Raw genomic sequence first — 23,628 nt, forward strand, 5'->3', positions numbered from 1 at the left:
AGGGAAGGGAGGTTGGGGGTGGGAAGAAATAAACCAAAGAACTTATATGCATATATGCATAACCAATGGACACAGACAACAGTGTGGGGAAAGGCGCGGGAGGGGGGAGGAGGGGGTCAATGGGGGAAAATGAGGAACATCTGTAATATATTCAACAATAAAGATATAATTAAATCAAATATATATATATATATATACACAATTAACTTTATTTAGGTCTTTCATTGAGAGTATGTTCTCCCCAAAAAGGTAGTTTCTTCAGAAAAATACCATTTGTTTTCGAATGGATGTGGTTTCCTGGAATACATTTCAACACACTGTTTAATGAAAGCTTTTTCTTAAAGAAATTCAAAAGCAAGTCTCATTTATTCACTTATCTCACTTACTCAGCCATCTCTGACATAATACCACAGTTATAAAAGTGGTTAACAACATTACTTATATTCTTAAAGTGCTTCACTACCATTCATGCTAGTAAAATACCCTTTACCATAATTAGGGATTCTTTTAACAAGCTTTAGCATCTAAATATATAGGGAAAAAACTAAATATACAAATAATTGCTATTTGATTTTAAATAAATTTAACTTCAAATTATAGTAAGTAAAAAAGAGTGAACTAAAGAGCAAGAATGGGGAAATAAGAGTGAGAAAAGAAATACGAGTAAAAGAAATAGGAAAAGGCAAAAAAGAGAAAGACTAACTAGTTTTACCTACTCTTCACTTGAGTTAGTTCACTGTGTTATAATTCACTGTGTAAGTTACCCCATTAATCACTGCACAGAGTCCTCCATCCTTACACTTTGGTTTCCCTAGAGAGCAACATTAGCACAACATCAATACAGCTTCCTGAAGTTGTAGCAGGAAATAAAACAGTATTTTCTCCAGTGTTTCATACTCAAAGCTTCATTTGATTTCCAGAAAATTTTTAAATTATAAATTAGTAAAGTCAAATCTCTAAAACCTAGTTCATAATTTTTCAACTCTACCTAATTCTTCTGCTTTAATGGAAGTGTGCACAAGGTAAAACTGAAACACTGAGAATAGTCAGATTTAAAAAAATTAGGGTGTTAGGGGGCTGGGTGAGAAAGGTGAAGGGATTAAGCAAGAATAATAACAATAACAATAACAACAACAACAACTCATAGACACAGACAAGATTATGGTGATTACCAGAGGGAAATGTGGGTGGGGGAGGTAGATGAGGGTACAGGGGGAATAAATGGTGATGGAAAGAGACTTGACTTTGGGTGATAAATAAGCAATACAATATACAGATGATTATTAGAGAATTGTACACTTGAAACCTATATAATGTTTTTAACCAATGTCACCCCAATAAAATCAACAAAAATTAAGAGAGAACATTATGGAGTTTGCATATCTCTCTATATATGTATATAAATAAAGATAATCTTAGTAAAGAATATAAATAGAAAAAAAACCATCCTTCATTTTCAAAATGCTGTTACTATTGCCCTCAATTTTTTTCTCATATAAACCTCCTGCTTTCATGTATGTGTGTGTGTGTGTGTGTATGACAAAATAATTCTTCTAACCTTCAATATTTTATCTAAATACTGTACTATGTCAAAAATTTAAATGATTTTCCTCAAAAATAATGAGAAACTTCCATAGATTATTTTACAGTCTGAAAGAATATAAAGACGGTAGTTTACAGACTGATTTTATAAAGTATACACAATACAACATACCCAGAGTTCAATTCCTTGATGTCTGTTCTTCTACTGAATTATAATTAAAGACATTTTTAGGTGCTATACCATTTAAAAATTACAATAGTAGCAACTGTAGTTGAGATAGAAATCATATTTATTCCTACCTGAGCACTCCATCTACTTGGTCTTTGGTGTAGCCTTTTCCTCCATCACCACTACCAGATGTGCTGTCCTTTGTGCAGTTTGGCTTGCTCTGATCAGCTCTACCTGATGGTTTTCGGCAATGAGGGCTATTTCCAGCTGTGCTTCCATTTTTCAAAATTATTTCCAATAGTGCTGTAGAAAGATACAGAAAGCAGACTATGCCTGTTTACATCAAGGTACATACACATAATCTTGAGAAGAAAGTTATAAAGCGGATAAATTTAAGAATCATGTACTCTATAAAGATTCACCATAGGCTCTTTTTAAATAGCAAGCATTCACTTATGTACTTAACTGTTTACAGACCACTAATCACCATTTAGAAGTAGAATATTAAGAAATTTAAGGCTGTCCTGGCCAGTGTGGCTCAATTGTTTGGGCATGGTTCCGTGCAGCAAAAGGTTGCTGGTTTGATTCCCAGTCAGGGCACATGCCTGGGCTTCACGCTTGATCCTGGGTAGGGGGTATGCAGGATCAATGTTTCTCTCTTTCCCTCTCCCTTTCTTGCTCTCTAAAAATCAATAAGAACATTAAAAAAAATTGAAGCTAATAACTCAAAATTACTATCATTCAATTACATATGATACACTTTTGTTTGTCATATCATGGTAAACTGCAGAATACCAAAGAGAAAGCAGCCAATAAGATTATTTACAAAGATACAGAAATTAGATTTCCTATTTCTTTCTCAACAGCAACAATGGCAGAAAAGACCCTGGAATAATATCTTCAAAATGCTCAGAGAGAATAACTGTCAACTCAAGTTCTGCACTAATTTTCTAGAAAATGCACAAGATTAGAAACATTTTCAAACAAACAAAAACAGAGAATTTACTACAAAAATTTCTAGAGGTTACTGTAATATAAAACAATTGGGGCGGAAGAAAAATGCTTCTAGACAGGCCGTGGAAAGTAATGGTGAGCAAATAATGTAATAAACATATTAATAAATCTAAACATTGAGTCTATAAAACAATAATAGTTATTTCTAGAATTTGATTTAAATACTGATGGGGCATAAAAGAGGTGGTAGAGAGAATATATAAAATAAGATTGGCCATATATGTATTCATAATGGTTAAAATGGGAGGGTGATAGGGATTGAGTAAACTACTCCCTCTCCTAGGAATACTCGAAACTTCCCTAAAGTTAAAACTATACATTTGAAAAAATAAATCAATAGGACTAAAAGAAAAAAACAGAAACCAAACACAATGGCAGAAGATTTTAACACATTTCAACCAATAATGTACATCAAGTAGATTAAGAAAACAATCACAAAGGATAGAAATAATACAAACATCTAATTTATCAAGCTTAACCTAAGAGACAAAACATTATATCCAACTGGTGAATATTCATTCTTTACAGGCACACAAGGAATGAAAATTGACTATATTATGGCTACACCATAATGTTATCCTCTATAAAACTCAAAGAATTAGTATCTCATATACCACAATCTATGAGCGCATGCATTTAAATAAGAAATCAATTACAAAAATGTAACTATAAAGATCACAAATCAGTTAGAAAAAAAATGAGCCAACTCACATATCAAAGATAGAATTATAATAGAAATAAGAAAACAGAATTAAATAAAAAGGAACACACTACATATCAGAACTTGTGGGTCAACAAACTGTACTAGAATAACAGGATATTCACATGCAAATGAATGAATTTGGACCCCTGCTTTACAGCATACACAAAATTAGAGCATACACGTAAATGTAAGAGCTAAAACTATAAAACTTTTAGAAGAAAATACTGGAATAAATCTTTGTAAGCTTAATTTAGATAAAACGTTCTTAGATAGGATAACAAAAGTACAAGTGACAAAAGAAAAAACAGAGAAACTGGACTTCATCAAAAATAAAAACGTTTGCCCTTTAAAGAATATCATCAATAAAGTAAAAGGACAAACCACAGAATGGGAGAAAATATTTACAAAATCATATCTCTCTCTATATATAAACATATATATGTATATATATATATAAAGAAATCTTACAATTCAATAATTAAAAAATCTCAATATAAAAATGTGCAAAGGATCTGAACAGACATTCTCCAAAACAAATATATAAATGACCAATAAGCACATCAAAAGTTGCTCAATATCAGCCATTAGGCAAATAAAAATTAAATTACAATGAGATACCACTTCACACCCACTAGGATGACTATCAAAAAAATATGGACAATAACAAGTGTTGGCAAGGATCTGGAGAAACTGGAACCCCAATACACTGTTGGTCAGAATGTAAAATATGTTGCCAGTTTTAAAAATTATTTGGTTGTTCTTTAAAAGATCAGACATATAGTTATCATTTGACTCAACAATCCTATCCCTGAGTATATACCCAAGAGAAATGAAAACATATTATCTACACAAAAAAGGGCTCATCAGTGTTCATAACAGTGTTGTAGACAATAGAAAAAAAGTGGAAACAATCCAAGTGTCCATCAACTGATGAACTGAATGAATAAAATGTGATATGCCCAGACAATGGAATATTATTCAACAATGAAAACAAATGAACTACTGATAAATGCTACAACATGGATGAACCTTGAAAACATGCTAAATGAAAAAGACAGTCACTAAAGACCATATTATATGATTCCATTTATATGAAATGTATAGAATAGGCAAATCTACAGAGATAGAAAGTAGATTAGTTGTTGCCAAGGGCTAGTAGGAAGAGAAGGGCAGAATTAGGGAGAAATAAGAAGTGACTGCTAATGAACATGGGGTTTCCTTTTGGGAGGAAGAAAATGTTCTGTAAGAGATTGTTGTAATGGTTGTACAACTGTGACTATACTAAAACCCACTGAATGGTATGCTTTAAGTGAAGTAATTATATGGTATTTGAACTATATCTCAATAAATCCTATATATATAAAATCTTAGTAGTGTCACTGGCAAATTTGCAAACATATACATGTAACAGGGTGGGCAAATGTAGGTTTACAGCTGTTAGTACATGAGTTTATTCTTGTATTATTATTAATTGTTGTATCATCTATTTGTATTACAACTATAAACCTACTTTTGCTCGCCCCTGTAATACACATATACATGATACACAAGAACTTCTTTCTATTATATTTTCCCCTAGCTAATGCATTCAGGGTCACCCAAGACATACGAAATTTAGTTTTTATAACAATCTAGTTGTAGCTGGTGCAGAAAGGCTCCTAATTAGACAGCAATCTATTAGTTATTAACAAGATAAGCATAATATATAGTAAATAGTCAGTTTTTAACTACAGTTTAGTTCTTATTTAATGCAAACACAATGCTAACCTTGAGATCAGAAGACTACATGGTCTATGTGGTAGTGGTTCACAATTTTTAAATATAAAAATTTTTATGGGAATTCTGGAAGAAGGCTGTGTAGGTATTATAAAGAGGACAGTAACGGGGCATTTGCCTATCCACAGAACAAGAGAACTCCAAAATTACCAACAGGAACTCTCTATATAGCATAGCAGGCAAAATTGAGAAAAGTGTTTAAAAAGTAATGGACTTTGTTCGCTACAATAGCATGTGAGTGAAAGTGTTAATAATAAACACTTAAGGGCACAGAACACTCCAGTCACTACAAGCTCTCAAAACTAATCAGTCAAAGCTCTCTTCCAGAACAAAGCCACTCTGAGAAGAAACTACTGGGAACAGTACCAAAACTGAAGAGGGCAGAGGCAATAGGAAAAAAGAAAAGAGAAACTCCAGATAAAATGGGAGGGAGAAAGGAGTGAGGAGATCTTATATAGTAAGGTGAAATAGTTTCAACCATTACACAAAAAATAATGAAGGGTTTCTGTGTATTTAGAATGGCTAACTACACATAAAATGCATAAAAGAAAATAACATAAGTAAAATTTGATACAAAGTTATTTAAAGAAAAAAGAGGCTAGTAATAAAATAAATCTCAGAACACAATAAAAGCACACCACAAAGACTTGCTGGCAGAACAGGTAAATACTATAACCGACTACCTCAAATCAAGCTGAAGACTTTAAGAAATTAGATAAAATACAGCCCTGGCCAGTTTGGCTCAGCGGTTAGAGCACTGGCCTGCAGTCTGGAGAGACCCGGGTTCAGTTTCCGCTAGGGCGCATGCCTCGGTTGCAGTTTGTCCCCGGCCCTGGTTGGGTCATGTAGGTGGCGACCACTCGATGTGTCCCTTTCATGTCGATGTTTCTCTCTCTCTCTTCCTCCTCCTCTATCTGAACGGAATATTGAAAAATGTCCTCGGGTGAGGATAAAAAAAGAAATTAGATAAAATACAAAGTAATAACATAAATTAGAACTAGGACAAGCTCCAAAAGTACCTATTTATAAGCAATAAAAAAATCAATTTAAAAAAGACTAAATTAGAAGAAACAAGGAGTTATAAACACAATAGTTAATTGTTAAGTGAAAGAGAATATAAAAAGTACAAATTTTTTAAATGAAAAAGACAAAAAACTAGAAAGAAAAAGAAAAATATTGAAGATAGTTAAAGAAAATCCAACATACATACAATAGGAGTCATGATGAAGAAAAAAAAAACTTATATAACCATAATTGGAGAAACTATTTCTGATATAAAAACAGAAATATCTGAACCCATATAATGAAGGGCAAATCACATACCTAAGAATATTGACCCAGATTAATGAACATCAAGCTATATTCCAATAAATTTAACTGGGCTTCTAGGCAAAAACATCTAATGACATATAAAGGAAAGAAAAACAGACTTCCATCAGACTTTGCTCATCAATAGTACCTGCGGCATAAAACAATGGAATGACATACTTAGCCACAGAAAGGAAACTGGAGCCAAGGATTTTATATCCACCTAACTACAAGCATTAAGACAACAGACGAACTGTTTTCAACATTCCAGAACTTAACTTAGTGAGCATAGTTCCCAAAGGCCCTTCCTAGAAATCTACTGGACAACAAACTTCAGGATTCCAAAGTAATTAGAGATACATAAGGACTGACGGGGAGAACTAAATGTATAGTGACCTACAGAGATAAGACTAAATAATGATTAAAAAAGAGAGCATATAGTATGTAATGATATGTTCTGACACTATAAATAAGTTGAAATATTTTTTAAATGGTGGGCTTACTCTTTCTTTTTTCTTGGAAAAAAAAAAAAGTACTGGCTTTCTCTTGCTTTTGGCAGCTGAGGCCTGGACCAAGGAAGCTTATTGAGACCAAGGAAGCAGTCATAGCCAAAAACAAGGCTGCATTTGATAGGGCCTGCACCAGTGGGTTCAAAGAGATAACTAATTATATACAGGAAAACTGAATAAGTAAACTGAAGATAACAGGAGCACGTTTCTCACTGTCAAAGAATGGAATTACAAATAAGGGAATGGAGAAGGCTAGAATGAACTCCGTGGTAGACTACAAAGGAAAGTGTGAGAGTCTCACAGATATCAAAATGAATATAGATTAAATTACTATAGATACACACACATACAGACATACATGTATTTATATATACATATATTTCCTAACTCTGTCTCCTGAAGAGGCTTGGGACAACGACATCCTTTCACAATGAGCTTTAGTGTCTGTATCTGTTTCCAACGACCACTGTCCACTGAAAAGAATCAAGGCTCCTTAGAGAAACGACTGATTTCCAGAATAGGAAATAAAAAAGTGGACCTAAAATTTTTCTGTGCCATAGAGATGCTCAAAGAATGACAAGGGCATGTCAAAAAGACACAGGGCTCCTATTGACTAAATATGAGTAAGAATAAACAACAATAGTAATGGATTAAACAGGAAACCATGCTAATAAATTGAATAGGTTGAATGTGCACTAATAAACTGTAGAAGGAACAATGGAATTAGAAAACCACCATTTGGCAACCATCAGAAACTTACCCAGGAAAGAATCAATGAATGCTAAAAGGAGTCCGTGAAAGTATGTTATGAAACAGAACATTTACATAGCTCCAAATAGCTCAAAGTATTTCCCCACAAAATATTTAACTATGAAGTGGAAAAAAAAGTGAATTTAGAATAGAGAAACCTGGCATCACCACACCAACTTAATCAAGTGATCAAAGTTAATCTCACCAGTAAGGACCAAAATCAACATAATGTGCCTCCTAATATGTTACACCAAGAAAACATCATCATTTCTAAGCAACATCACTTCTGCGGTTTTCTGCCAAAAATCTGTATGTGGAAATGTCAAACCCAAATTGAGGGAAATTGTGTAAAATAACTGGCCTGTATTCATTAAAAATGCCAAAGTAAAGAAGAAGAGAGAAAAGCTCTACCTGCCCATAAATGCAACTTGTGTCCTTTTTGCTATCAAAGACATAAAAGGGAAAAGTGGCAGAATCTGAATGAGGTATATACATTAATTTCATGAATTTGATGGTTATATTGTGGTTATGTTAAGAGAGTTCCCTTGTGTTAGAAAATATATGCTGAATTATTTAAGGGCAGAGGACATCATGTCTACAATTTATCTCAATTAGTTCAGGAAAAAAGTACAGTAAGAAGAAATTGTGTTTGTGGGTGGGGGGTAGGGGGAAGATACCAGGGAGGGAGAGAAGAAGGGCATGATAAAGCAAATGTGGCAAAATTTTATCCCATAGGAAGCCTGAGTAAAATGCATATGGGAAGTCTGCACTATTCTGTGACTTTTCTCTAAGTTTGAAATTATTTCAAAATATAAGAAAAGATTAAAATGGGGAGGGAAATGGAGACTACAGAGAGCATATGCAAAAATAATTGAATTGTTTTCAATAATTATATTAGTGGGTAATGATGGTAATATTACTCTGAAACTTCATGTATATGATGTGACATAAACCAAATAAATAATTGTGGCTTATCTATCATTTACCATGGCCATGAGAAACAATTACTACTGTGGAAGGATTGTTTGTGTATACTAAAAAGGTCCAGAAACAATAAAGAATCTAGTATTTACAGCATCCTTAATATCAGGTTGTGATACTGAAACACCATTTTCCACTAAAAGAAACTATGGCTTATTGGAAATATAGTTGATTCCAGTTGTAGTATAGGAAATGTTCAATAGGAGCTTGAAACAATGCTATACCAAAAAGCAAGGTAACTACTAAAGACTACTGGGAGTGTGTCTATAGGACTCAGGAGCTGACCTAAAGGGGATCCCATTGCTTTAGGAGAAAAAGGGACTAATTCCTTTTCTTGAAAATTGATCAAACTAATCAAGCATTTATCCCATCTTTCCTATATGAACTGCACCAGTGTGTAACCCCAAAACAGATGAGGTGGAAATTTCTTTTTATAGTAGTATTTCAGCTAAAGAATAAAGAAATTATTTTTTAAAATTGTGAAACCAGATATGAAAGTGGTTATATGTGTTTAGTATTTACAGGTGGCCACAAAGTCTCCAAGCTTGCTAGTTAGAAGTTACCTGTACATTTCCTTTCATTCTTTATATTTTTAAAAAATGTTTTTGATTTTTTTTTGAGAGAGAGATAGGAACATCGATGTGAGAGAGAAACATCCATCGGCTGCCTCCTGCGTGCCCCCTATTGGGGATTAAGCCCACAACCTGGGTGTGTGCCCTGACCAGGAATCCAACCGGGACCTCTCAGTCCATGGGACATCGCTCAATCCACTGAGCCACACCAGCAGGGCTCCCTTTCACACTTAGCACAAACATCTTCTCTCCATGTTTTTCTGGGCATCTTACATGTTAACAGCTACAGGCACTGAAGCAGTATCATACAGCTGTTTGAGATTTTCAACAGTTATGATACTGAAAACTTTTCTACCAATTTTTTTTTTAATTCTCACCAGAGGACAGTTTCCCATATTTGTTCAGATAGAGTGAGAGGGAGAGGGGGAGAGAGAGAGAGAGAGAGAGAGAGAGAGAGAGATAAACATTGACGTGAGAGGGACACATCCAGTGGCTGCCTCCCGCATGACCTTAACCAGGGCCAGGGACCAATTGCAACCCAGGTACCTGCTCTTGACCAGAATCGAACCCGTGACTCATTGGTCTGAGGGCTGATGCTCTAACCGCTGAGCCAAACTGGCCAGGGCTCTACAATTTTATACATAATGACGACTGTGTGTGTACATACGCTCACACCAAACACTGGTTCCAAAGAGTTAAAATTTGCACAAGTTCGCCCTGGCCAGTTTGGCTCAGCGGTTAGAGCATCGGCCTGCGGTCCAGAGAGACCCAGGTTCGGTTCCCGCTAAGGGCATGTACCTTGGTTGCAGTTTGTCCCCGGCCCTGGTTGGGCTGTGTGGGTGGCAACCACTCGATGTGTCTCTCTCACGTCGATGTTTCTCTCTCTCTCTCCCTCCCACTCTATCTGAACAAAAAATGAAAAAATGTCCTCAGGTGAGGATTAAAAAAAAAAAAATTGCGCAAGTTCCGTTAGTTCTGGGTCTCAATATTCAGTTTTGTCATCTTAAAAATGGAACCAGCAAGATTTTCAGTATTAGTAATCACTAGAACCAATGCCTCAGAAGGTTAATATGATTCAATTCAAGTACTGCCAGAATTTTGAACACACTGAATTATTCTGATTTCTTAAATGTCTTAGGCATCACATGAGATCTTATTTACAATAATGTGCAGTATTGCAAACATTAGTTGGTGACTATGATCACATTTACTTTTGGTTTTAAAACTATCCAGCCTTATTTTCTGCATTCACTTTCCAGACGTATTGCTTTGCCTGGGGTTTCATGTAGTCTGCATTTAAGTATACTCCATATTTACAACCAGTGAAAAGTAAATATAATATTAAAAATGTTTATGTGGATGATCCAGAAGTGAAGAACCAAGGTCTGTTTTTATTTTTATAAGTTTCTGCGACACACCTGTTATGTTTAATGTCCATCATTAGCAGAATCTAAAGTAAGAACACGTGACTTGAAAATCAAATAGATTTTTTCCTTCTTCCTCACAAACTAGAAATAGCTTTTATTTGTGTAATTACAAAAGTAATGGGCTTCTCCAGCCGTGGCCAGGTGGCTCCTTTGGTTAGAGCATCATCCTAATATACCAAGGTTGTAGGTTCAATCCCCAGTCAGAGCACATACAAGAATCAAATAAATGGAACAACAATCGATGTTTCCTCTCTCTCTCTCTAAAATCAATCAATAAAAAAATTTAAAGTAAATAAATATAGTTGAAGGAACTAAAATGTAATTTATTTTCTGCTTGCTGACATTGTTTTTCCAGAATGTTTATATTTTCTATGTATTAGCTACTAATGTATATCAATAAACTAAACTCATAGTATGAAAATATTTGAAAGCTGTAACATTCATTTCATTTAGAAGTTCACTGCAATAAATAAACTGTAAAATAATATTCTCAACTAAAAACAGAGAGAGCAACTATGTCCTAGATCCATTTGAAGATCAAGTTCTTCCTCAAGGAAAACTCCTGACAATTTTTAGAAGTGTTTTATCAATCAGAGTTTTCACCTGGCAAGAATAAAATGTAAAGAAGAAAAAAATTCTGGAATTTAGCTTCATATCTTCCCACTTACTGTATACAAGTAATGAAGATTAAAAAGCAATGTTTTCTTTTGCCCATCTTAGTATGAAAACACATTCACAGGAACATTTAGTCAAAACTCTGAGTTACAAGGGTTTAATGGTAGTCTAGAATAGGTGAAATTCAGGAATAAAAATGTAAAATTTCATTTTAACCAGTAGCTTACAAAAATGTTCTAGGCCTTTCCCTCCTCTGAATTCTTAAATTATTCCAATAAACGCCTTCTGAAAACATTCAATGTAAAACACACTTTGCTAAGTATTTGCACTTAACTTTATTTCAGCTAATGCTCGCTCTCATCAATCCTGTTCTCCATTTTACACATAACTAAACAAGCCGTAGAGAAGCTAAGTGACTTATCTGTGGTTACAAAGCTGTCAGAGGTGATGTTTGTGTCTGAAAAGGTTTTCAGACTACAACATAACTGTATTTGGTAATTACACCTGCTACCTTATAATACATTGTACTACTTTCACTTTATATTTCTTAATTTTTCCAATGTTCATGTCTGTAAGAGCAACAACTATGTTATGCTTCAATATCTCACAGTATCCCTTTAGTACACTGATTAAAGTTGTTTGTATAACAGAAGAATGCTGGACTACAAGTTTAAAAATTCTCAGGGCCTCACACTTATAAAATAACAATAACAAAATAATTGAGTGCTTATTGTGAATACTTTCCATGTTTTAACCCATTTAATCCTAACAGTCCTATGAAATCAGTACATTATTGTCCCATTTTGCAGATGAAAAAGCTAGAGGCTAGGGAGGTTCTCTGATTTGCCCAAGATTTAGGTTACAAGTTAGTAGGTAGAGAAGCTAGGTCTCATAAGCCATGGTATGGTTTCAAGTGATTACTTGCTTAAAGTTCAGACTATCCCTGTAGGACTAGATAGTGACTAAATGAAGTCATGTATTCATACAGTAGGGAGAGTAAAAATAATTTTAACTCTGGGCACTGATTTATTAGATATGACATCAAAAGCACAGGCAATGAAAGCAAAAATAGACAAATGGGACTACGTCAAACTTAAAAACTTCTGTGCATCAAAGGACACAATAAACAGAATGAAACACAACCTACAGAATGGGGAAAAATGCAAATCATATATCTGCTAAGGGGTTAATATCAGATTTATAAACTCCTACAACTAACCAAAAAAACAAACAAAAAAAAAACACCCAATTAAAAAAATGGGCAAAGGACTTGAACAAACATTTCTCCAAATATACAAATGGCCAACAGCATGTAAAAAGATATTCAACAACACTAATCATTAGAGAAATGCAAATCAAAACCACAATGAGATGTCACTTGTCAGGATGGCTACTATAAAAAAAAACCTAAAAGAAAATAACAAGTGTTAGTGAAGATGTGGAGAAAATGGAACTCTGGCACACTGTTGTTGGGAATGTAAAATGGTATGACTGCTATGGAAAACAGTATAGCCGTTTTCCCCCGAAGTAAAAATAGTACTACCAATATAACCCAGCAATTCCTTTTCTTTGTACATATCTAAAATGAGAGCAGGATCACAAAGAGATATCTGCACACCCTGTTCATGGCAGCATATTCACAATAGCCAAAATACAAAAATAATTTAGATGTCTACTGATGGATGAATGGATAATGTGGTATACACACGCAATGGAATACTGTGCAGCTTTAAAAAGGGAAATCCTACCACATAATACAGCACAGATGAACTTCAAAGACATCATGCTAAGTGAAATAAATCAGTTGAAAAAGGTCCTCAAGTCCGACCAGTGTGGCTCAGTGGTTGAACATCAGCCCATGCACCAAGAGGTCACCAGTTCAATTCCTGGTCAGGGCACATGCCCAGCTTGTGGGCCCAATCCCCAGTGGGGGGCATGCAGAGGCAGCCGATCAATGTTTTCTCTCATCGACGTTTCTATCTCTCTCCCTTTACCTTCCTCTCTAAAAAAAAAGTCCTCAAATAACAGTTTCATTCAACTTCATTTTGTTATACAGTTGATGAGCTGCCATAGAAACTTAATTTTTTAAATATTTTATTGATTTTTAGAGAAAAACGGAGAGGGAGAGAGAAACATCGATGTGAGAACAAAACAATCAGCTGCCTCCTGCATGCCCCCTTACTGGGGATCAAGCCCAAAACTTCAGTATGTGTCCAGACAGGGAATGGAACTGGCAACCTTTAGGTACACAGGTCAGGGCAGGAACTTAATTTTTGTTTATATTAATAAACCTATGACAAATGTGCTTTCATTATACATCATTTCACTTAAAGTTGCAGAACCTATGGACTAGGTTAAGTGAGGAATTGCTGTATATGATTCCACTTATATAAGGTATTTAAAGTGGTCAAATTTGAAAAGAAAATAGAATGATGGTTGCCAGGGGCTGGTGGGTGGGAAAAATAAAAAGTTGTTTAAGTGGCAAAGAGTTTCAGTTCCTTTTTTTAAAATCCTCACCTGAGGATTTTTCCATTCATTTTCAGACAGAGTGGGAAGAAGAGAGAGAATCATCGATGTGAAAGAGAGACACTGATTGCTTGCCTCCTGCCTGACCCTGACCAGGGCTAGGGACCAAACCGAAATCAAGGTACATGCCCTTGACTGGAATGGAACCCGTGACTCTCTGGAACACAGGCTAATGCTCTAACCTCCGAGCAAAATCGGCCAGGACAAGTTTTAGTTCTTAAGATGAAAAATTCTGGAGATCTGCTGTGTCAATGGTTAACACTACTATACCGCACACTGACAAAATGGTTAAATTGGTAAATTTCATCTTTTTTGCTATTTTTAAAATATTATTAACTCTTTTCTTTCACTTCCTTTTCCTGTCCTCTCTGGTATAGTATTCAATAGCGATGTAATGAAGGATAAAGAACAAACACAAGGGCTTCACCAATGTAGAAACAAGTTAAGAAAACAATAAAACAGATAACCCCACATAATTATCAATAATTTTCTTCTAACCTGGAAATACCTTAAACCTCCAGTGAAAATTACCCTATTGACAAGGCATTAGAGTGTAGTGGTTAAAGGCCTTTTGGAGCTGGAAAGCTCAAGTACTATTCTGACTTTGCTATTAATTACTGTGTAGCCAGCCTTGTGTAAGATATTCTCATCCATCCATCCATCCATCCATCCAAAAAACAGCCTGTTTCCATATGGGTAAACCTATTCATCAAATGAATCCTGTACCTCTACACAGGTTTGTTCTAAGGAATAAATGAAGTAATTCATATAAAACATTAGGCACATGGTCTGGCACTTTGTAAGTGTTCGATAAATGTTGGCTATTATTATTACTTTCAAGCTTAGGACGTGAGCAGGGTGAATTCAGTACTCTGTTCCTTAGAGATCTGCCTACTTTGGTGATAATTATGGTTTTATCAGATACTATTTAGTAAATCATTACTGACTCTATCATTCTTGTCAAATTTGTGCTCCTCTCTAATTCTAAAGTAACTCCCTCCCATAGAAAAGCAGTGTCATCTCAGGTATTTCAAAATGTTTTCTTTGAGGACAATGTTCTGCCCCAGAGATGGTAGAACCTGAGACCTGTACGTGAGCTACTAGAGTTCCCAGTTCCTCTCACTTCCTAGGGGCCTAGGCCTTATATGGGGGTGAGGACATAAAGCCCACTCTAGCAAGGCTAGAATGGGCCAGAGAAATGTCCCGGGGACGTTCTCCTGGTAGAACTCAGCCGGATATTTCCGAACACGGACCAGGGAACCGGCAACTGTCGCCTGTCAGCTGCGAGCCCCATCCCGCAGGCAGGCTGGTGCAGAGGGAGCCTCGGGCAGCCGGTCCCAAGCCTGCGCCCAGCGCTGCCCTGGACGGTGGGGCGAGGGTGTGTCGGGAGCTCCTTCCCTGCGTCCCTCGGAGGGGTCCCCACGGGCTCCCGGACCCGCGATGGTGGGGGCGGGGGCGGGTAAGGCGGCGGTCCGACCGGCAGGGAGGGAAGGGACACCGAGGGCCTCACCGCGGGCCGAGGGCAGTGGGTAGAGCTTCTCGGCCTTCTGCAGGAAACGCTGGGCCTTCTCGCGGTCGCCGGCGTTCAGGGCCTCCCGGGCGATCTCGACACATTTCTCCGCCTCATCCCGATTCCCCTCCATGGCTTGGCTTGCGCCTTCTTCCTGTTTCCTCCGGGAGCGCTGCTGCGAGGGGCGGAAGCCGCCGCCGAGGAGGCGAGGCCGCCCGGGTTGGGGCGTGCGGAGGCGAGTGGGGAGGAGCTCGGAGACCGCGCAGCCGGGCGACTGGCGGGCTCGCAGCTCCGCCTCCTAGCGGCGGCCTCCCCGCCCCCCCGGGCCACAACGGCGCGAGCTTCCTTTCCTGACCCCAGACCTGGGCGTCCAAGCTGACCCGGAGGTCTGTGCACAGCGCCAACAGACTCAGAGCCGATCCACCCGAGGGGCGGGAGACACCAGCCTGCGGAGGAGGGTGAGCTGGGCAGGAGTGTCCCACCAGGCTGCGACCTCCCACCGAAGCTGCGACCGGCCGCCAGCAGTGGCCGCACCCTGCACCCTGGCCTCCCCAAGGGCCGCAGCCCGTTGCTGGGCTGGGTCGCTGGATGGGAGGTGGGTATGCTCCTTTTCAGTGAAATTCCCAGAGATCAAAGGCCCGGGCCCCGGCCCCCCAGCATGGCGAGGATTTGGTCAGGTGACAACCTGTCCGTCCCTAACAGCGCTTCCGGCACAGGTATTGGTAAACACAGTAGAGCATGGTTAGACCCTAACTCTAGGGCTCATTTTATTGCCTTATTTTTAGCTACAAACCATTTTCTTGACCCAGAGTGCATTAACTGTCTCTTGATACCACTGAGGATCAAAGCAAGCTGTTTGCACCTATTCTGGCCTTAACCCTAATCCCTTTATAACCAAAACAAGGTAGGATCCATCTTTATGTGAATGCATTACCATCACAGAAATAAACTTACTCCCATTTTTCACATTGCCATACTGAAACGCTGGTCTCCTGGGGCGGGGCGGGGCGGGGGGGGGCAGTGGGGGCAGCAACCTAATACTTGGGCAAGTCATCGTCCAAATTTTTAAAAATGAAGACAACTAGCTTCCCAGAAACTAAATGTCAAAATCCACTCAAGTTATTGTTAGCCTTTTGGAAATACCAAAACTCAGGATTTCCAAATAAAAATCCTGATTCTCTAAGACATTACCGAGTACTTAACAATTTAATTCAGACTTCAAAACTGTGTAGCACACAGAAAACACTATTATCTCAAGTCTAAACAGAAAGTTCCTTCTGTGGAGGTAGCTAAATACAGAATTTGCCTAGGTGCCCTTGCCCCCACCCCCAAGTCCACCACAGCAATACTGTACCAGTGTAGTGCTGTCACAGCAAGTTTGGCCAAGACACAAACTAAGATAGACAGCCCAAGAACTTGTGCTATTCCAGTTCCTGCCAGTTTTAAAATCTTTTACTTAATATACACATATATATTAAAACAACCCGGCCTGCTAATTGCTTATCTAGAGAATTAAGTTCAATTTCCGGAGAATAAACATGCTTAAGTTATTGCTGGTTGAGATACCTATTAAAAAGAAAAGCATTCCTATCACAATCAAGCAAAGTTAAAACACAACTAGTTTGGGATATGACCTTTATTGAGCTTATCCACCGGAGTGGAAATAATGTCTGTACAAAACCAAATGTTTGTTACTATAACTTCTGCATCACAATTAAAATTCAAACAGTTTTTTAAAAACAGTCAACTCAATCAAAACCCACTACTTCAGAATCAATAGCTTCTTTGAAGCCACAGTAACACTTAAATATGGTTAAGACTCGAATGCAGAAATTTGGTTGGTTGGAAAGCTAATTAAACTTCCAACTTGCTCAAATAGAATTACAAAAAGGCAAAATTGTGTTTTTCACAGAGATACAGTCCACTGGAATCACCAACACTGGACAGCTGTTAAGAATATTTAGAGTCCTGAGATAATAAGAAATCCCGGCATCCTTTAGACAGTCTTCTGTTGTCCTTTCTTCCCAATCAGAGATTTGTGGATGTGTGGAATGACACCTAGGAGAGGGACAAGATTAATTCTACTTTTGAATACACATTTTAAACATCACACTGTACTTAAACCAGGAGAGTTGTTCAACTTGGAAAAATGTCTTTAAATGTGCATGTTTAGTATGCAAAGTAAAAATGCATTAAGTTACCTCATGATACTGTCATAAGTGAAAATATCAGTGACAATATACTTGTGTCCTTTTAGATGAAAAATTACTAATGGGAATTTTAACAAAAGCAAAGAATTATTTTCTTTAAAGGAATTTAAAGTAAACTTTTAGTATTCACATACCACCACCAGCAATTGTAGCCTTGATGAGAGAGTCCAATTCTTCATCTCCACGAATAGCAAGTTGCAAATGACGAGGGGTAATACGCTTTACCTTTAAGTCTTTTGATGCATTTCCTGCCAATTCAAGTACCTAGAAGGCAAAGGCTAATCAATTTCCTTCCAGCTCTTCTTTAGGTTAAGATCCAGAGCATAACCATACCTTTATGAATGTAAATCTATCAATAGTATCCCTCCTTCCCCCTTCACTACCTGAATGTCAAGACAGCATAAGCTATAAAGGGGGCACGCAATTTTATTTCCAAGAGCAGCTCAAGCTCAGTAGGATCCCTTAATGATCACCAGCTCCCTCTAGCGTTCCCAACGGTTTCTTGCCGCGTTTGGGGCCTGGGAGTTTTCTTGCATCACTTTCCTCCTTCCCTCTCGCCACCTACCCCCCCCCCCCAAACCTTTTCCAGATTATAGGCGTACACCCATTTACCTCTGCGGTGAGGTACTCCAGAATGGCTGCGCTGTACACAGCAGCAGTCGCGCCCACACGTCCATGACTGGTCGTCCTAGATTTCAGGTGTCGATGAATACGGCCCACCGGAAACTTAATTTTAAGCACAAACAAATGCACAAAGATATGAGTCAAAGATGGTAACATTAAACGGGCGCCAAAGCAAGGGGCAAGGATGCCAGTGCAGCAACGCGCCCCCATATTGATACATGTGATCGCCCCCCCCCCAATATTTATCGAATCGGCAAAACAAGTCGCGACACCGCATCACCCACGCAAAGACGAAACGCCCATTAAGAGCTACGATAAACAAGAAAGGAGGAGAAAAGAAAAACGCCACGATTCCCAGACTGCACCGAACAACCACTGACCTGCAAGCCGGCTCTCTGCGAGCGGGAAACCGCCTTTGTCTTGGCCTTTCCGGAGTCTTTCCCAGCCTTACCGCCAGCCTGCGGCGCGCACACGCCCGCGAGCGGAGGAGGAACGGAGAATATAGGATTACTAGGGCGGCTCGCCCCTCCCCCACCGCGGCGCGGCCCGGGCGCGAGCGCGCCCCCGTGCCCCGCCGGGGTCTCCGGCCCGCCGCGCACCGCAAGGGCGATCCCGCCTGCACGCCCCCCGCTGCGCGCCCGCCGCGGCCGCGCGCCTCCGTCAGCCCGTTCGCCGCCCGCTGGCCCCCAGCGGCGCTGTGAGCGCCATCCAACCGTCGCCACCCGCCGCGATATCGGAGGCGGCTCCGCTAACCACCGACAAATCGCCTCCCCCCGCTCTTCCAAATACTGTCTCCGTGCGTTCCCAACCGTCGCCACTTCACCCCCATCTCTGTGTGTAACGGGTTTTCCTCCTCCGGCAAAAACCCGCTGAGCCTTCGAGCGCCTCTGCGAAGTTTACCATTTCGAATTCTGCTGAAGCTCAAACAAGCAAGGCAGAGAAAGGAGTCAGACACCGAGCGAGATCCCAACGCCTACTCCGTCGCACCGCGATTCAAACTGCGCTGTCTCCCGCCTTCCCCGCTCTCTTTATACTGCAGAATGTTCCCTCATCCGGGAACTCGGATTGCTCGTCCCACCAATGGCTGCCACCCGCCCTCGGGACGCGTCCTTGAGACTTCAGCCAATGAGCAGGCGAAGAACAGGGCGGAGGGGCGGGCGCTTTGCAGCTCGAACCGCTATTGGGACGTGGGGAGGGAGCGGGGAGGGCGGAGGGATGGGAACCGGGGAGAAGAAGGGCACCGCGGCGGGAGGAAGAAACAGAGCGAGCTACGCTGCGGGAACGAGGACACCCTCCGTTTGTGGTCACGTGTCTGGGAGGAGGAGCTGAGAGGTTAGAGGAGGAGCACAGTTTAGCGCCACCTGGTCTCCTCGCCAGGTTCCGGTGACCACGTGAAGTCGCCTCCCAGTCTAACGCGCCCTCCTTCCTGTTCCCCGCCCCACACACTCTAGCGCGTCGCGGGCGGAGACCTGCTGGCATACAACCTTTTTCCGGGGCACCCTCTTCCCCACCCGACAGTCCATCCCTTGGTTTTGACAGATGGCGCGAATGCGTCTTGCGAGAAGCGTCCCGACTCCGTGTACCACAGCCTCGGTAGAGATTTTGCGTTACTTCACCCGAGGCGAGCCCCAGCCACCGACTGATCTCGACCCGGTGCCCCCACTTTATTTCAGCGGTCTCTCTCACCTCTTATGTTCTCACCACTTGAAACTCCCCACCGGACAATTACACGGGAGCAAACGGTGACTTTGCATTCACCTCGCTGGATGCAAACGACCTTTTGGTCTATGCACGGACTGCTTGGGGTGAGGCGCTATTATTTTATTGAATCAAATCATAAACTGTATTTTCCTGGAGACAACACATCAGTGGATTGTACCTATAGCCTCGTGCCTAACGTTGATTTAGTGATACCCTAAAGCTATTATGTGTCCATTTTTCTCTCCTAAACATTTTGGGACATGAGGAATGTTACATAAATGTCATTGGGTAACTCCTAATATGATTCACAGACAGTTACAGATGGCCCATGTAATCAATTGAAAATGGTAGGCTTGCCCTGGCGCGTTTGGCTCAGCGGTTAGAGCATTGACCTGCGGTCCAGAGAAACCCGAGTTCAGTTCCCGCTAAGGGCATGTACCTCAGTTGCGGTTTGTCTCTGGCCCTGGTTGGGTAGCGTGGGTGGCAGCCACTTCATGTGTACCTTTCACGTGGATGTCGCTTTCTCTCTCTCTTCCTCCCACTCTATCTGAACAAAATATGAAAAACTGGCCCTGGCTGGTTTGACTCAGCGGTTGCAGAATCGGCCTGGGGTACAGAGAGACCCGGGTTCGGTTCCCACTAAGGGCATGTACCTTGGTTGCAGTTTGTCCCCGGCCCTGGTTGGTCGTGCGGGTGGCAGCCACTCGATGTGTCCCTTCACATTGATGTTTCTCTCTCTCTCTCTTCCTCTCTCTCCCTCCCGCTCTATCTGAACAAAAAATGGAAAAATGTCCTTGGGTGAGGATCAAAAACAAACAAAAACAAACAAAAACAAACAAACAAACAAAAAAAGAAAAACTGTCCTTGGGTGAGGATAAAAAAAAAAAGAAGAAGAAAATGGTAAGCTTAAAAAATAGTCTTCCAACTAATAGTTTAATAACACAGTGTACATCTCCAGCTGCTTGGAGACAGTAGTGACCTAAATCATTCATATTTGTGGTGTTTAATAGTGGGTTAGTGTATTACACTTAACATTTCTGACGTGAAGAAACTTTATGAAATATGGACATTTAAGAGTTTTAGATTGGGTTTCAATTTTAAAGCTTTTATTACATGAAAGGATCTCTCTATTTCTAGGAGATAAATTCTAGAAAAGAGGTTCCCAACAATTTTGACACAAGGCTTATTATTTCTTCCCCTTGGAACTAAGGAATTCTTATGATGTCATCAATTAGCAAGAGTTAATCAGTTCCCGGACTGAATTCATATACTGACAATAAAAAGCTATGAAACCTAATGTTAACGTGGGCTCCACTAAGGCTTGCTGATATATAACTCACAAGCCAACATTAATACCTTTTCCAGTTTAGAGAAAATGTACTCTTCACTGCTGCCCAACTAACGGAATGTACTGTTGCCTCCCTAATCTGCTTTGTTTCCTTTCCACTGTGTCATCTTAATAACATTTTGGAGCTTCAAGTTCCTCTTCTGCAAAAAGAGCATAGTAACACTCATTTTCACATGGCTGTTGAAAGATTAAAGGAGAAGTATACAGTGAACATACTAGCATGTATTTGTCACATAATAAGCACTCTATGATAATTACTATTAATTTATGCATTGGATACTGGGAAAGGATAAAAGTATCTGATTCCTAAATCTTTTTCCCTATCTTTGTCTTCCTTTGACATGAAAGCAGCAAACCTGAAACCTGCCCAAAGTAAACATAACCAAGTCATCCAACATATGAGCTAAAATCCAAAATTGGTTTGACACATTCAGTAGTTTTTCTTTGAAGGACAGGATCGTATCAGTTTCTCCACTTTTCACAGCAGTTGTGTGAAGATTTCCTACTCTCTTTGCTACTCTGAAAAGGTTTTGGGAAAATATGTTAATATTCTTGGCTTATCTCTCCTATACTTGTGTTTATGCTAATAAATGTATCTAATATATAGAGCCAGAGCTATATGATTCTTATTCGATGTCATACCCAATTAACTACTTAATACAGCTATGTGCTGCTTAACTACAAGGATGTGTTTTGAGCAATGCATCGCTGGGAATTTTGTCATTGTGCAAACATCATAGAGTGTACTTACATGAATCTGGATTGTATAGCCTACTACATAGCTAGGCTATACGGAATAGCCTATTGCTCCTAGGCTACAAGCCTGTACAGCATGTTACTGTACAAAACAACAGGAGATTAAATTGAGCACAAGAGAAACGGATGTAATCAAGAGATGGCATTAAACATGACACGTATGAGGCTGCTGTCGGTGTAACACAGCATACTGTTTGACAGCAGACATTTTTTAATAAGAGTACACTATAAAATAATAAAATGTATATTGAATACATAAACCAGTAACAGTTATTATTATCAAGTATTATGTACTGTACATAATTGATGTGTTATACTTTCATATGGACTGGCTGAGAGTATTAGACAAAAAGGATGGGAGCTGGGGAAAGACACACGCAGATGATGTGGAAGCAAAGCAAGGAAATTATTTGATTGGCTATAAGCTTAAAGCCTAGTTGGCTGTTTGTCATTGGTTGTCTTTTGGTTTTGATTTTGTAACCTTAAATTTTGGTTGCTTCCATAGGCCAGTACAGTTTTAGAGCCACCTCAGTTAATGGCCTCCTTGTTTAATAACACTGTAGATGAGAATTCTAAGGAAAAGAGTGAACACAATGGAAAGCTGAAGAGCAGCTTTAATGATTAAGACCACATTAATAAGGGCCGTTACAGAATAAGTACTTGATTGGCTGCCAAATTGACTGTTCTTCTAGTTTACAGGACAAAGACAACTGTGGGTTGGAGTGTTTTGGAGAGTTTATGTTTAAATGGACAAGGGGAGACTTTGTCTAGAATGGCAGGTTGGTGTAATGAAGTCACTGCTAGAAGGTAGGTGTGGCAGAGGTTCCTGGTTATAATCCTATGTCTATTTTCCCATCTCCCTCAGTAATAAAACTTAAAATTTTTAGTGGGACACTTGGTCATCAGAATATAAGTACATTTGGCCATGGAAATAAATTTTGACTAAAGGGTGTAAGCAGCAGTGGTAGGCACTTGCTGACCGAAATGAAGACAGAGTTGGAAAGACATTTGGGGCCATGAAATGACATTAGGAATGTGGGTCACACACAAAGGAACAATGAGATGAAAGGATCAAGAGTCTTTGATGCTACAGAGTATCAAACCTGCCCTGGATCTCTCTGAACTTTTACATCTATTTTGTTTGAGCCACTTTTATTTTGGATTATCTGTCACTTGCAGCTGAATCCAATCTTAACCCTCACAGTAAGTCAACACCCTAAATACTTGGGGAAAGATAGCAGACTTTACCCTGAGGGACTAAGAAACCAACTAATATTTCTTGAGAAGGGGGAAATACAGCGACCCTCAATTTTAGGATACTAATCTAGCATCAGGCACAATGCAAATCACAACAGGGAATTTTTTTAGAAGGCTGGTAAAAATGGTGTATGTCATTTGGGTATAAAGCCTGAAGCCAGTGTAATGCTGAAACCAAGAGAGGGATGTAAAACATCTTGTATGAAGAATCACTGATATTTAGTAACTGACTGGGTATTACATTTATGAAGAAGGCATAGGGGGTGGACATGGATGAGAGATTGCATCAAAGAAAATACCCAGGTTTTTTAGATTCATGATCTGGGGTAT

The 23,628-nt window shown here is 39.4% G+C and overlaps 2 protein-coding genes across 4 annotated transcripts in view; both read right to left on the minus strand.

Moving 5' to 3' along the window:
* Positions 1 to 15,598, minus strand: part of DNAJB14 (DnaJ heat shock protein family (Hsp40) member B14) — a 45,802-nt gene extending 30,204 nt beyond the window's left edge. For 2 of the 3 annotated variants that reach the window (XM_036278842.1, XM_036278849.1), the window contains exons 1-2: positions 15,403 to 15,598; positions 1,843 to 2,014 (exon numbers count right to left, since the gene is read on the minus strand). In XM_036278842.1, coding sequence (XP_036134735.1) covers positions 1,843 to 2,014; positions 15,403 to 15,535 — 305 coding nt within the window. In that variant the 5' untranslated portion in view covers positions 15,536 to 15,598. The remainder of the gene's footprint in view (positions 1 to 1,842; positions 2,015 to 15,402) is intronic. The other variant, XM_036278855.1, reaches the window with a different exon arrangement.
* Positions 15,599 to 17,020: 1,422 nt separating this feature from the next.
* On the minus strand, positions 17,021 to 19,353 carry LOC118630504 (histone H2A.Z). Its single transcript, XM_036262347.1, has 5 exons — positions 19,137 to 19,353; positions 18,617 to 18,694; positions 18,225 to 18,338; positions 17,747 to 17,876; positions 17,021 to 17,460 (listed from the first exon to the last, which is right to left on the minus strand). The coding sequence occupies exons 1-5, from the start codon at positions 19,137 to 19,139 to the stop codon at positions 17,399 to 17,401; spliced, it is 387 nt and encodes a 128-aa protein (XP_036118240.1). The 5' UTR covers positions 19,140 to 19,353; the 3' UTR covers positions 17,021 to 17,398.
* Between the last annotated feature and the right edge of the window lie 4,275 nt (positions 19,354 to 23,628).

The sequence above is a fragment of the Molossus molossus genome, unplaced genomic scaffold (genome assembly GCF_014108415.1).
Source record: "Molossus molossus isolate mMolMol1 unplaced genomic scaffold, mMolMol1.p scaffold_m16_p_1, whole genome shotgun sequence".
Lineage (NCBI taxonomy): Eukaryota > Metazoa > Chordata > Mammalia > Chiroptera > Molossidae > Molossus > Molossus molossus.